The 15121-nt window shown below is 39.2% G+C and overlaps 1 protein-coding gene across 1 annotated transcript in view; it reads right to left on the bottom strand.

The window, feature by feature from the left end:
* Positions 1 to 15121, bottom strand: part of CNIH3 (cornichon family AMPA receptor auxiliary protein 3) — a 38631-nt gene that overhangs the window by 14108 nt on the left and 9402 nt on the right. The window contains exons 2-3 of the mRNA XM_008630573.2: positions 10623 to 10691; positions 7743 to 7790 (exon numbers count right to left, since the gene is read on the bottom strand). Of these exons, the coding sequence (XP_008628795.1) occupies positions 7743 to 7790; positions 10623 to 10691 (117 nt within the window). The remainder of the gene's footprint in view (positions 1 to 7742; positions 7791 to 10622; positions 10692 to 15121) is intronic.

Consider the following 15121-nt stretch of genomic DNA (forward strand, 5'->3'; position numbering starts at 1 on the left):
TTCCTGTCAGAGAGCAAAACTGAAAAAGGCAGCTCAGTAACAAAGGTACTGAACGCCTAAATTTTGTCTGTACTGGAAATATATTGCAAGATTCAGGGAAAATCATTATGTCCTCCATCCTTCTGGGTGCAAACAAAATCTCTACCAAGTGTGAATCACTGTGAATATATTAACTCCATCCTCCGTTAGGCAAGCTGCAGAAAACAATTAAACCAATACAGAGCTAGTGAAAGTGTGTCATATTTCAGTTACAAATATTTTACTTCCCTTTCCTGTATCTCCACTTCTCCTATCAAGTTACATTCTTCTTTCTTTTCCTTGTATAACCTACGGACAGCCCCACTGTTCACATGAACAGAAGATTTAGCATTTATCTCCTGCCTCTTTTGACTAATGAGAGATGCTGTGTGAAAGTTGTCTAAAAAGAACTCCACCATAAGTCATGATCTTCATAAACTAAAACTTGTGTACTAATACATTTTTAGCTAACTTCAAATTTTATCCCTGAAGTGTAAAGTTGCTCTCTCCAAATGTAAAAATATCTTGTCAGAGCCACTCAGAAGGCCAGAATAAAGTTGGCTTTATCATGCAATAGAAGTTTACCAGCAACTTTCATATAAGGATGGAGTAGTGAGATACACACCAGTTTTGGGTTTCTCACACACACTCAGAGCCTAATGTATTTGAAAAAGTTCTGGGGCACCTCAAGAAAAGAACTTCAATGAATTTAGTTTTACGAAGGATGATGCAATCACAGTCCAAATCCTAACTGACAGGATATGAACAGCATGGCAAGCTTACAGCCTACAAAATCTGCAGATCTAATCAATACTTCGGAAACAGCAGTATCCTTTATTCCAGTGGCTGCATGCAAACTCTGGAATTTCTTCTGAGGCAGTCTGGAAGCTAATTTTGTGTATGTGTGTATAGCAGAGGGGTGTAGCTCATACTTACTGTGATGTTGACAGAGATCTATCTCATCTTACTGCCTATTTTATTAACACTTCTGTAGAGGAAGCATCCCAAGTCTCTAAGCGTACAACACCAGATCATTTTACTCCCAACAATCATCAATGTGACCACAGTAGTTCGAGGCTGACTCCAAACTGGGCTGGATTTGAACAGATGCTGAAGAGATTTGAGGCCCCATGCAATTACTGACACCCCTCAAAAACAGCTAACAATTTTAGCTTCAGTTAAAAACAAGAGATTCAAGCTATGCCCGCTAACAACAAAACTAAGTAGGTTTCCAAAAACAAGATTTCTATCATCAGAATAACTGTGCAACCTCTCCCTTCCTGTTGTGTACATGTCTTGTGAGTGCAAACAAATGCTCTTCCTATTTACCATGTGGGTTTTGTAGCATCTGACACAACAAGGCTTTATTCTTTACATGAGACCAAAAGCACTTCTGTAACACAAACACCAATGCAAACATAATGGAAAAGGAGAGCCAAGTCTTGCTGAAAGTCATCTCTGGCTGAAGCACAACACAACCTTTAAAAGACCAAAGTATCCAACTAAGAGAACCAAATGCAAAATTCAAGAAGTGGCAAAACATAAGACAACAGAACATCCACCTAAAGACAACAAAAGCATAGTATTATATTTCCTTCCAGAAAGAAGACAAACAAAATAGCCTAAAACTACTCTTTTGACTTAAGACACTATTAAAATGTGAAGTTTTCATCTGATAATGTTAATTCAGAATATCACTGTAGTCCCAATAACAGATCATATGTTTAAACCTCTAAAAAAAACTATTAATGAACACCTGTTTCAGATTCACATTGCTTATCAGGCCAGTTAATAACAAAACTACCTAATGTAATCCAACCAAAAGGATTCAGAACTCTGTTCTGAACCACTGAACTGCAGTGCAAAGATTGGGGAGGAAAAAAAAAAAGGCATTTCAGATGATAAAAATAATCTTAAAAATACATAGTATTTACTTAAATAGTTTTATACACAGCAATGCCTGCCTGGGTACAACCTTCTGTATTGCCCTGAGTCACAGTGAGACATTGAATAACCCCCTAGGTATCTGCAGTATATCTTCTATTCACAGAACTTTATATTCACTCTTCAGAAGATATCCACATTGCCTCTTGATTGGGGTTTATGCTCCTCGTCACTCTGTGGGAAGAGTCTCCTGACAGTTTTCCTACTGCCCAGAAGGTTACTCAAAACTCAGCAGTTTCATCACATCGGTGAGGTGTGAAAGGAGAGAGCATTAGATACATTAAGAAATACAACATGTGCTGAGGAGCCAGTAACAGTGATGAACTCCTCAGTCTCTAATGAGAGTGGACAAAGTTCATGTGCTCCATCATTGTAAGAATCACTATTAACAGGAAAAATGCCACACGCAGCCATTTTTTGTTCCCTTTGTGATCTTTGTTACAGCAGCAGTTCATCAGAACTCTGGAAACATCAGCCTCTTTCTCCTGCAAGGCAGAATATCACTGCCATTTCCACAGCCCAAAAATGCCTTATTACCAGACTGAAAATTCTGTTTTCCTCCTGGATAACACAAACACCTAAGCTTCAAAGAATAAGTGTCCACTACGTGCTAGGAGGAAAGCAGGGATGCATTAACCCTGCAGACTTATCCCTCTAAGTGTGACTATGCTGCAACATTCTCTTTTTCCGCTAAGTCCAACTTAATGAGGAATTAAAACATGTTTACTGAGGTTGTAAAAAACATATAGCACTACCAAGGTAAAACCATTGCTGCTATTCCCAGTTTCACAACAAACTAATTTTCTTGCTGCTGCAGTTTCCACCTAGGAGATTTCTCAGCCCCAGGGAGAAAGTATGATTCCTTCTTACAATATGGATGATTACACACCACTTCCAAAATTCCTTGTGATTATGCATCACATTTGCTAAATTTGCTTATATAACCTCACATTAGGCATTTTAATGAGCCATGCTATAGGCTTACAGAAGTGGTCTGCTAATGACTATCAGCCTGCAGACTGGGTAAAAGAATGTCACATGTCCATAAATCCCTAAACGCACGACGAAGCAACCAACAGACATACCCAAACCCACACTCTTAAAATCCATCGCATTATCTCAGGCTTGCCAGTGACTATGAGGCAGAACCACAGAGAGAGTGATCCTTGCAATAGCCAGAAAATTTATCAAGATGGAAAGAATGTGATCAGTCAGTTGAAATGAGCTACTGGGACACCTGACACTCCCCAAAGGAGAGTGGCCACTGTAGCTGCTGCATGCAGGGAATGGTAGGAGCCACCAGAAGGCGAAGGTCTGGAGCCTATCAAGGTCCAAGTAAAAAAATTATTTTATATGGCAATTACTATAGTGCACATTGGTCCAAAATATGCAGGAAGAATCATCAGCTGAGTAAGGGTAAACAAGGAAGGACGGGGCTACTTTTTAAGAGTGGTGATTTCACATAATAGTTAGACACATATAAAGAAAAAGAACATCCATACTCAAATAAGCCTCTTCTGCTGTTAAGGAAAAGCCTAAAAGCTAACTTGTTCCCTGTTAGCTGATCCAATGAGCTCAGCAATGTTTCACCAAACATATTGTGGGGTTTTGTCCAAACTTTGAGAGTCTGCATTCAATGTTGACAAACAGGCATGACAGACATGGGATCAAGCCTTATCTTCATCCTCAGATTGATTGCTCTGTCCACAGCTGAACCTGTGGTGTTAACCCATAACCCTTCAAACTTCTGTTTGTTCATGTCTCTGGATTACTGTTACTTGCACACATATGAGTAATTTTAATTTTTTTACAGAGTAGGTAAATATTGAAACATACAAAACAAAACAGTGCAGACACTCAGATGTCTAGAATTCTATATTACCCTCTCTAGGTCTTACATTTTATTTACATTATCTCAGTCTGAATGGAATGGCTTCTAAAACTGCTCTTTGAGGTAACATCAGGTTTGGTTATTTACCAAATAATGAAATATAAACTTAAAATAGATATTTATTTTATTTTTGCAAGTACTAAAAACCAGAACTGAATCTGGTAAACACCAGAACTACTGAATACATAATAAATTTCCACCATTTCTACAGCAGATCCAGCTCCACTGGAAACCACAGTGACAGAGGTACAAGACCAGACCAAGCACTGGCACTGCCCAACCACCTAACTAAAACATTAAAACTTGCTTCAAAAAATATTAGGTGAAGAGGTTTTTAGGTTTGGTTTGTTTTGTTTTAAAACCCCAGCTCCTGATTCACTATCTACTATATTACTGCTAGTACTGGAGTGCTGAACTGACCAAGTTTGGTTATTCAAATACCGTCCCTGCAGCGGTTTTTGTCTGCGCATTTGTTTGTATTTTTCAAGACAGTTCAAGTTTATCTGGAACATCTTTGAGATTAATGTCACCTTGCCTGTGGTTAGATTTCTTGCTGAATTTACTCTCTTCCAATCATCCCTTCAGGAATTGAAAAAAAAAAACCAAACCAAAAAACAAAAACAAAAAAAAAAACCCAAAACCAAATAAAATCAAGAAAAAGGATTGAGCTCTGGTACAGTATTTTCTTACACTTGAAGTTTTAGGAATTTTAGGCATAACTTAACTAAAATGCTGCACTACATTAGAAAAATGTGTAGAAGTCTGTCTTTTATCTACCTCAACTCCCTCCCGGTTAAGTTCCAGTTCTGATGTTCATAAATCACTCTTACTTTAGCTTAATGGGCTTTAAAAACAAATATTTGCTGATAATTGGAGAAAGGTTACTTATATTGTTGAGCATTGTCTGGCATGAGCAAACTGAAATCTGAAACGTGTTCACTGATCAAGAAGTTCAATCAACTCTCCTCCTTAGTAGGATTTATTGAATTAATTAAAAAATTATAATGCAAACCTGATCAAAATTTAATTTAAATTTCCTCTAAGGTAAAGTAATAATATTACAATGGTTGATTAATGAATTTGACTGTATTTTAATCTAGGAAATTCCTAATTGTCCTCAGTGCTAATGTAAATACCAATTAGGAATTAAAAAATAAGGAATCAGTTGGTTACATAGATTTCTTGAAATACAACTGCAATTACAATTAAATAATATTGCTGTCATCAGTAACTGAATATATTTTAACAACCCCAACAAAATATTTGACTGTAAAAATCATGGTAGACCTCACAGGCACACCTTGCTTTTTGCACCCCTCAGCAGGGCTGATGAGCCCAAGAAGCCTGAGATGCTCCGTACTGCTCTGCTCCCACCCAGCACTAGTTTGTGTCCCCTGGACAGCACTGCAGTGAGCCATGGAATCACATCCTTAGGGAAACAAAGGCAATTTATAGCAAAAAAGCCTCCACAGCATTTGCTCATACTGGTGTGTGTCCTGTGTCAATCATCTGACACTTGTACAGCAACCAGTGTCCATGTAATGGGATATTCAACAGTTTGCAGCACAAGTCTATCCTAGAAGGCCCCACACCACTGAATAAAATGAAATATCTGTAGTCTGAGAGAACCTCAGGTGGTGCTGGGCTCAGAAAATAAGCCTTCTTCTCATTTACTTCAGGGTAGGAGAGATCTGACTGTGGCTATAACAACGTTCATAGCTTCCTTATGCATAATCAATTGTTCTCCAGTAACCAGAAAATTTGGGCTTATCTAATCCTACAGCACCATAGAAACAAGGACCCATGTGTTCCTGCCTGTGTACATGACAGCATCATATATATCTGCTTCAGACAAATCCTGCTTGTTTTAATGACCTAGAAACATTTTCCCCAAACCAAACATCAGAAAATGCCTGGCTGCAGAACAGTTACATCCTCCATTCTATTTTGGAAAATGTAAATAACTTAGATAAATTATATAATATCTGGTGAAATAACACATACCTGGTCACTGTTTGACAATAAACTTCTCCAAGTATTTTGGAGATAAACCCAAAAATACATCCTTAAAAAAGTCTTTGCTCACTGGGATCAGGTTTATATGACGTATGCCCACTTAACAATTCCCAAGAACCTCTTCTAAAACCAGTGTATCATGAAATTGAACATACTTTTATAGCCCACCTATAACCTCTTTAAAAAACCAAATTTACATCATCTCTTAGACATTAAGTTCTAGTGTCATAAATAGCAAAACAGCACTGCTTTCAAAGCCCTTTAAAAAAACTTCCTGACTTCAAAACAGGTATGTTGTTGTTTCATAGAAATAGAAACAGATCCTAAAGCCACACAATATTGAAGGATATATTTAGTACTTGCTGGAAGCATCCTAACTGCTATTTTCCTGTATCAATATAGCTGACACTCAATTCTTAACTGTTTTTCCTCAATTTTCCTCTATACTACATAAAACCCAACTATTTTTAGTGGTTGTCAGATTTGAAGGCTACAAATCTCTGTAGTTATTGCACCCTTCTCTTCTTGCATATAATCTCTCAATTAAAACAAATGTGTCCCCAAAGAACTTAGAAGGAGAGGCTGAATTAACAAACCGTTTAAGTGAACCAGAAGCAAGGCAATCCCTTATGAATACAGAGTCAGCAATTAGCCAAAATGCTCCATCTTGCTGTTCACAACGAGGCTGAGGCTCAATAAAAATTAAACATTGATGCAGGCAAGGCATTCCCATGGGGCTCACATATAATAAACCATCACTCAACAGTTGCTTTATGTCCAAGAAACTGGGACACAGCTTGAGACTGGCTGGCTGCCTGTTTGATAAAGTGGAAAGCTATTGGTGATAAGTATTTTCTCTTATTTTCATATCCCCCAAGTGTCATAAACAGGCTCAGGAAGTACTTAAATGTGGCTCCTAACAGTCCCACGCTCACAGTGGTGCCAAAGAGACATTATTCAGGTTCTGACTGATCAGAGGATGACAGTCCACAGGTTATGTATGCATGGAGTCACAGTCATGCCTTTGGATCAGCCCAAAATGATAATCCCCAGCACCATCTTTCCCAAAACCTCTAAGGATGAGGCCATCAGTTTCTTAAAGCCCTATCTCAATTTAGGTCTTAGCTTGATTAGGGTGTGTTCAGCAGTCCACACTTCAGTGACGACCTTTTTAACGAAAAATGCAGGATTTAGGAGGCTTCATTACCACCCTGCAGAACACAATACATTGAAACTTGAACACAGAATAAAGTAGTTTGGAACTATGATATTTTTACTTCAACAGGACACAGTCAGGAAAACAAAGATTGTTTATGAAAATGCTCTTTGAAGCCACAGATAAGTAACCCACAATGTATCAGCTCCTTTAAATCCCTCAGAAACTGAGGCACTCAGCATCTCACTTTCATCAAGCTAAAACACATATTATATCAACTATTCTATTCCATCAACCAGAAACCTTGAACACTAGATATGTAACTAATAAAAATGTTCAGCATGTCAAATAGTAAGCCACTGTTCAAAAAAAGGGTATTTTTAAAGCCTGTACTACAACAATAACAGCAGTTTTATAGGACTATAAAAGAACCTCCAGCTGCAACTGCAAAACGACTCACCACCTTGGAAAAGCTTGTTCCAAAATAAATGGGCTGATGTTCCAAAGTTCAGTTTTTATCCAGACACCCTCTATTACATCAACCTTTTATAATTTGTCTTACTCTGTCCTTACAAGGTCATCACGACTTTCACTTCACAGGAGAATCCAGCTTTCCATCAATAGAGTGTGAGGATCAAAGAGAAAATAAATGCACATTGCCACGGGATGGCTTTAATTCTCATAAACTTCACAAATCCTTGGCTGGTTCATGCTCACCTTTCGCAGGAGGAAGCAAATCCGCTCAATATTCCTCAGCCGCTCCCTCTGTCAGGAGAAAGTGAGGGAAAGGCAGGAGATTAGCTGGTGTTATAAATTAAGACAATATATTACAAGGGGTCAATGTTTTAATTAATGGCTGCAGTGAAGCAACACATTATTAATCTGAAATGACAGCATTCAATTCTTACCTACTGCTTGCAAGCCAAATGATTTTCCCATTTCTAAGTCCCAGTAAGTTATTTTTCATTTGTTACTGGGCGTAACAATATCAGCTGGGGATTCAAGTCTATGTTAGCCTTCAGCCAGAGGCTGCAACTCTATTTTAAGTCAGCATTTTTTGCTCTATCCAATTGTGCCAATTTATACCACAGAGACCTGGTCTTGCATTTTCAGGTACCCAACCTCTGGCTTCAAGATAAATCTGAGTGGGAAAAACAACAATGAAGTTTGCATGGCAGCTCTTCCTCTATCACTAAAATGGTGCCTGAACACGTAAAACTAGAATTTAACACATTAGTGAAAAATATCTGAAATATCCTAAAAATGCCACTTTAAACAGCAGATGCATTCATAAATACTGAAAATCACTGTAATTAGGCATTGTGACTCAAAAGATGTTCTAAGCTCAACTCACAGAAAGAAGACAAATCAAAGACAGGCTTTCTTTTCAATGGCTCATAATGAGGAGCTCACCAGCAAAACCAAATTTCACTGCATAACCCCATGACTGGAGTTACTGTTAGTTACACTGCAGAAGGCAGAGTGGGTTTGCTGTCCTCAGAAGTCTATCTAATATTTTCATTTAGACATGGCAAAAAATATTCCAAACAATGAACTTTTTAAAGCAGGTAATGTACTATACCAATGTGAGAAGCCAAGTCTACCTAAGCTTTTTGCTTTTCAAATGTTTTAAAACTCAAACTTGTGGCAATTTTATTCCAGTCTCCAAATGAATGTCTGTTTTCCTTTCCTGTCCCCAAGTTTAAGCCATTTAAAAAAAAAAAGTATCGTTTTGGAAAGACAACGAGGCAGTGGCAGCTTGATAGGCGTCAGAAAAATAGAGTGCCTCTTTTTGGAGCCTCTGAGCTAAAAGAGAGTCAGAAATTTTAGACTCACAGTTGCAAACGTGAGAATGGATGTGTGTGGATGTGCCTGTGAAGCTGCAGAAAGCTCCCTTGCCTTTAGAAGTGGAGAGGGAAAGACAGATGCCAACTGCAGCTGACCTTGTAGAAAGTCTATCTCTGAACTGGAGGTAATAGAGAGCAAACCAGGAAATATGAATTAAATTCTCAGTACTGCCATTGTTTTTGCCTCTGGTTTGTCTTTAACTCAGCCTCCTCTTGCCAAAAAGCCTCTATCCTCTGTCATGAAAACACTGTGGAGGACATGTGGGTAAACTTCAGACACTCTTACAGTGCAATACAGAAAACTACCCCACCAAAAAAATGGAATATGGGCACATACCACTGTGCACAGGGAAAAAGGAAAATTCACTCGGCAAAAGATACAAGAAATGCCCATTAAAAATCTTCCTTTTATGACAATCTAAAAGGCACCAACATATATACTGTGCAGAAAAAAGCAATCTCAGATTATTGCTTGAGTTATCACAGAAAGTTTCAAGAAGTCAGGTATGTGAACCACAGAATACTCTGCTGTGCTTTACTAGAAACGTTATGATTCACTTTTTGATTGCACCACTAATATGACAAAAAAAGGGACTTGTTAACTTTTTTTTAATCATGGAGACCAACTCCATTACCATTTTCAAATAAGATTAAATTATCTCCACCGAGCATCTCAAGTTTTAGGAAGGGAACAGTTTACTGGAATTTGGTACCTATAAATTCAGTCTGCAGTTCTCAAGATGGGAAATAAAAACAGATAAAGTGAATTGAAAATCAGATTACTTCCAGTAAATTCAAAACCAGATTACATCCACTGATGTCCTCTATAGGATTTCCTCACGTAATTTCTTTCTTCTTATTCTTTGCTTATGTGTTAGTGAACAGTAAAAAAAAAATTGTATTCTAGGATTATAAAGCTTATGCTTAAAATCATCAGTGGTCTAAGCAGTGCAAGTCCTCAGCTGAGTTATGAAACAAAGTTAAATGGCAAGGTACTAGTACTGAATCTGGTTACCAATTGTAGGCAATTCAAGAACTTCATCCTCTGTAGAGATCAAATTCAGCATGTGTCATGACCATTGTAATTCCCAGTGAGGTGATGGGGAGACGAGTTCTGCTCTCAGTTCTCGTGGTACAAACTGACACGTGTAGCAGTAGTCAGCCAAATCACCTTAGATTACAGCTTTAATTATCAGAGGAATTTTGATATGCATAAATCTAGGCTGCACTTTTGGTTCACTAGTTAAAACTGAGTTTACAGTCCCAGGTATTTACTGCGTTTCCATGCAGATACAGCAGAATATGATATTTACTCCTAAACCACAGGAGAATCTAGAGCCCTGCCATGGGACAGAGAAGTCCAGGCATGCACCTCTTTTGGTTCATTATTACAGACAATATGGGAGAAGCATGGGTCATCCCACGCCCGAACAGAGAAAAAGCAAATTATTTTGAAAACGAAAACTTATGCCACAGAATGAAAAGGCAAAAAAGAAAGCAATAGCATCCCATGACACCCTTCAGTTTTTGAATTTACAAATTACCTTCCTGCCTCCTTCAGCAAAGAGGAAAGCCATTAACATAAACATCACCATCTGGCTCCTCAGACTGGCCCAATAAATCAATTTTCCAAACCACAGCTGACTTCACAAGAGACTCCCTATTAATTGCCACACTCATCCTTCACTGACAGCTCAGTGCTCCCTGTTTCTGGAGCAGCCCCAGCTCCGCAGGCCCTGGCTGTACTCACTGCGTGGGCCGGGTTGCACTGGTCGATGGGGCTCTTGAAGTCTGTCCGAAGTTCATCGAAGGCAATTATCTGAAAAACAATTTTTTCAACTCCTGTAATGAATTCTCATTCAAACACTTATTTTCCTTAAGGGATTAATTACATGCACTGACTGCCTTCCTGTCTTTCCAGGGAAAACATGGAAAAATAGCTTCCCCGACACACTCCCTTTAGAACTAAGTAGTTAAAACAAAGCATGGCATACTCCTACATATGACACCTAGAACTCATTAATCTGTCACTCTGCAAAATCATATCTATAGCCTTTTCAGTGTTGCTCCTTTCCATATTTCTTCCCTCATATTAACAAGAATTCTTTTCTCAAATTTCCACATGACATAAAACTACTTCACAAACAGATACATCTCCAGATTTGATGGAAAAAGTCATTAGCTCCCTAAAACACAGAGATGGATCTGATATGATGTTCCAGGTTTAGTACATAAACTGTCCATTTTATTAGTTGTTAAACCTACCTCAGATATTAATTCCAAATTAGTATCAGCTTTACCATCAAGCTGCTATTCATTAACAAGCACACTCCTCAAAAGGTAAAGCACTCTAGAGCAAACATGCCCTTCCTAAATTGTGGCAGGTTTTAAAACTTTACTTCAGATCTCACTAATGGAGAGATATCTTTTGCTCAGGTCCTTTGGTCTCCTCCATTAACGGATGGATTGAGACACCCTTGTAATTACTGATGCTTTTAAAGTACAGCAGATAAATTGCCTATAAAAATAATACCATTTGATAGCATTTTCTTGGAAGATCTTGCGTTAGCTCTAGTGAAGAGCTAGTGTTTTCCTGGAAGATCGTTTTCTTGGAAAGAAAACAGCTGTAATGATCCTCAGCATACTTCATTCAAAGATCTCAAAGCACATTCTTAACTTTGTGTTTGCATTCTAGTAATACCTTTTATTCTGCTTCTGTCTTGCTTCACCCAAGGAAGGAAAGCTCACTGACAGGCACCACATAAACAGATGTTAAAACAATGATTCCTTTTTAGACACTTTACAACCCAAAGTCTCTGCTCTTAATAAGAGATTATGGAAGTACAAGGCAGCAATCTGGTAATTAGTAGAGTGCAACAGCCTTTCCATGATGCGTTACAACGTGCCTGCTTGCCTGGCTGTTCAAAAATGAACCAACTGGGTGTCAGCACAGACCTGCTGCATAGCCAAAATGCATTCATTTAGCAGAGATGGAAGGCAGGAGCAGAAAGCCTGAAAAGGGCCTGTTCTTGAATCATAATAATCTGGTGAGAGGCTCGAGAATAAAACCCAGAGCTACAATCCCCAAATTTCAGCAGCGCTCCGCATCCCACTCTAATGCTGCATTCATCACACCAAAGCACATTTAAAAATCAAAAGTGTGGCATTTTACAAGAGCCCTCCACAGAATTCAATTTATTCAACTATGACAAGTCGAAGTGGCAGAATAAACCACAAAGGGAACTATAAAATGTGATTACAAGTGAAGCATTTCTCCCTATGGATGCAGTACCTCTTCAAGTTAGGAATCAGATCTGCAATGGTAAAAGAGCAACTAACAGAAGCTGTGAGGAGTTTGCAGTACATTTATGAAGAATAAGGCTCACGACACCTCTGTATTTAATTCTTCTTGGACAGGTCGTTATATTCTCCAGCTGGACCAACTGCTAAGAGGGCTACAACCCCACGAGTCAGTGTAACTGGGTATTTCTTTGCAGTTGGGTACCAGCATCAGCACTGACAGAAAGGGGGAAGCATGGAAAAGAGGTTAGACTCAAATATACTGCACATTTATATTTACTTATATTTTTCACTTTCTTTTCCTCCCTTTTTTTTTTTAATTTCACCAACATTCCCAGTTCTGTAGCCAAGACCCTACTCTATTTGCTGGTACATAATTTATGTTATGCTTGCATTATATGTAAGTGCATTGAAACACATCTGACAGGTATTAAGCACACGGTTTTCACAGAACCAGTACGTAAAATGCAACAGTCTCACAGACAAACCTTTTGAGACGCCTGAAAGTTTTGACAATCTTAAGAGACACTTCTGCTACACCTGAAAGAGATTGAGGTCTGGTATCAAGCACACGTGACTGGAGGAAAGTTTCTTCAATAAAAGTTTCAGTGTCTCTCTGGAAGGAGGCTGACAAAAATAAACCCTCCTCAATTCTTATCATTTTATTTCAAAAAAAGTTCCATAATAGTTTATATTTTGTTACATCTCCAGAAATAGAAGTCTGGTGATGACAGGAAAATACCTATTTTTATTTATGAAAAAGCACACTCCTATTTCCTATTTCTTAGTTACAGTGAAAAAATTTAAAGCGTAACATTAGGCAGGCTCAGACTCAGAGGAATATAAAGAAACTCCCAAAGCATTTTGGGGGCATGGGTTTTTTCTGTTTTGTTGTTGGGAGTGGGGTGGGTTGGGGTTTTATTTTGTTGCTTTTAAATCTTACATGTTGTCTGTCTTAAATCGAAAGCCACAACTGAGTAAAACTGTAGCTTCTTAAGATTAGCAGTTGCTCACAACACACCGAGTAACTGTGCAACTAATTATATTATATTACTGAAAATACAGCTGGGCTGTGCTGCAGTGGGGTGTGCATAACTAATTAGGAAACATCTTCCTCTTTCAATTATAACTTGCCTTCTGGAGCAGTTTAATGCCCTGAGGTGTTGAGTGGCTGGAGCTGCCATTTTTCCATCCAGACCCCTAATAACCAAGTACTTGTCTCCATTAAGTATTTCACACACAATGCTTTCACGAGAGCTGCGGTGCTCTGACCACAGCCAGAGAAACAATCTCCTGCCTGTTCCCATTTCAGCTGGATGCAGTTCAGCTGCCTGACTCCCACACATGTACCGAGCAGAGCTGCTGAGTGCTCTGGGACAGCATCTGGACACACTCAAGGTCTGTTTCACCTCAGAAACTGCCCCACTTACCAGCATCTCGAGCAGAGCAGTTCATCTCATCTCATCTCATCTCATCTCATCTCATCTCATCTCATCTCATCTCATCTCATCTCATCTCGAGACAAACAATGTAATAGATCCCAGTCAGGGCACTTCATAAGAAATGACATTGTTTCACCTTTGTAAATGAATGTATTTTATAAAGCATTCATTATCTTTTAGTTTTCCAATCTAATTTGATCCAGGGTGGCAATCCAGACTACAAATCATGCACACACATGGACATCAGCAACCCAATCTCTCCGAAGGCCACACAATAAACGGACCATTCCAAAGAATGCCCCTAGTCACAAAGCTGAACAGAATTTGGAAACATGTGCCAGGTCTTACAAAAAGGAGAAGTTTATTTCTATTTGTGAAGATTCACGTTGTACACAGCTTCGTAGAGAGAGAACAGGATCATCAGGTATTTATTTAGGAACTTGAAGAAAAAAAACCCCAAAACACCAAGTGTAGCAGGTTTGGTTTGTAACCGGGTGGAAACACCAATTTAGTGTAGTGGTTTGGTCCAAAATACTCATTACTATTTACCTTCTGTGAGATAAGAATTAGGAGAAACGCAAAGCAGGCACCAAACTTGAAAGAACAGAAAGAAGTTTATTAACAGACCTAAAAGAAGAAAAAAAAAGTCATACCACACCTTCAGAACACTTCTCCTCCCCCCGCCTTTCTCCCTTCTCGCAGGGATAATGTAAAAAGACAGCCCTTGAGATGTTCAGTCTGTTTACCACTTCCATAATAACCTTGTTCAGTCCATTTAGGAAGAGGAGTCTCTTGCCCATGCTATGAAAACATTATCACAAGGAGCCAGCCGCCCGGGTTGGTTCTCTGCTCGCATGTGAGTCCCTTCCCCCGTCTTGCAGCTTTTCCCACAACTGCTTTCGAGGGTCCACTCTTGAATTGCTGGGGTAAAATTTTAAGGTTGAGCCGTTCAGAAACAAAAGTTCTCTTCACCCATCTCTGGGAGCATTTCATTTCTGAGAATAGAGGCCCTTCTCCTTCCCTGGGAGCAAAGGGTCTTCCTCATCTTCCTCTTTAGAACTATCTCTGGGAGCATCTCTAGGACCTGAGGTTTTCTCCTTTTCCATTTGGAGCAAAAATCCTCATCACTTCCATCTCTCCCTGTTCAAACTTCTCATGAAATTACAGCTGCGTCAGCATCTGCTTATCTCAGCACAGGTGCTTTTGCTCACAAGTTGAATGCTCCACCCCCCATGCCTTCATGAAATTACAGCAGGTACTCTGATCTATCATAGCTTCACAACAGAATTTCAGCTTTAAGCATCTCCTCTTTCACTTCCCTCCGGTTTTCAGCTCTTCATAGTACTAAAAGGGTTAATCTCACCTAGGCCTTGCAGCTGGAATGTGGCTTATCGCTGTTGGTCACATGACCTCTGCCAGACAGCCGTGCAGCTTTAGCTGAATCTTGGCAGCTCTGGAGAGGGGGAGCCGAGCCGCTCCGGCTGGCCCCCCCCCTCCTGTGGGGGGG

This window comes from Corvus brachyrhynchos, unplaced genomic scaffold, assembly GCF_000691975.1.
Source record: "Corvus brachyrhynchos isolate BGI_N302 unplaced genomic scaffold, ASM69197v1 scaffold101, whole genome shotgun sequence".
Classification (NCBI taxonomy): Eukaryota; Metazoa; Chordata; class Aves; order Passeriformes; family Corvidae; genus Corvus; species Corvus brachyrhynchos.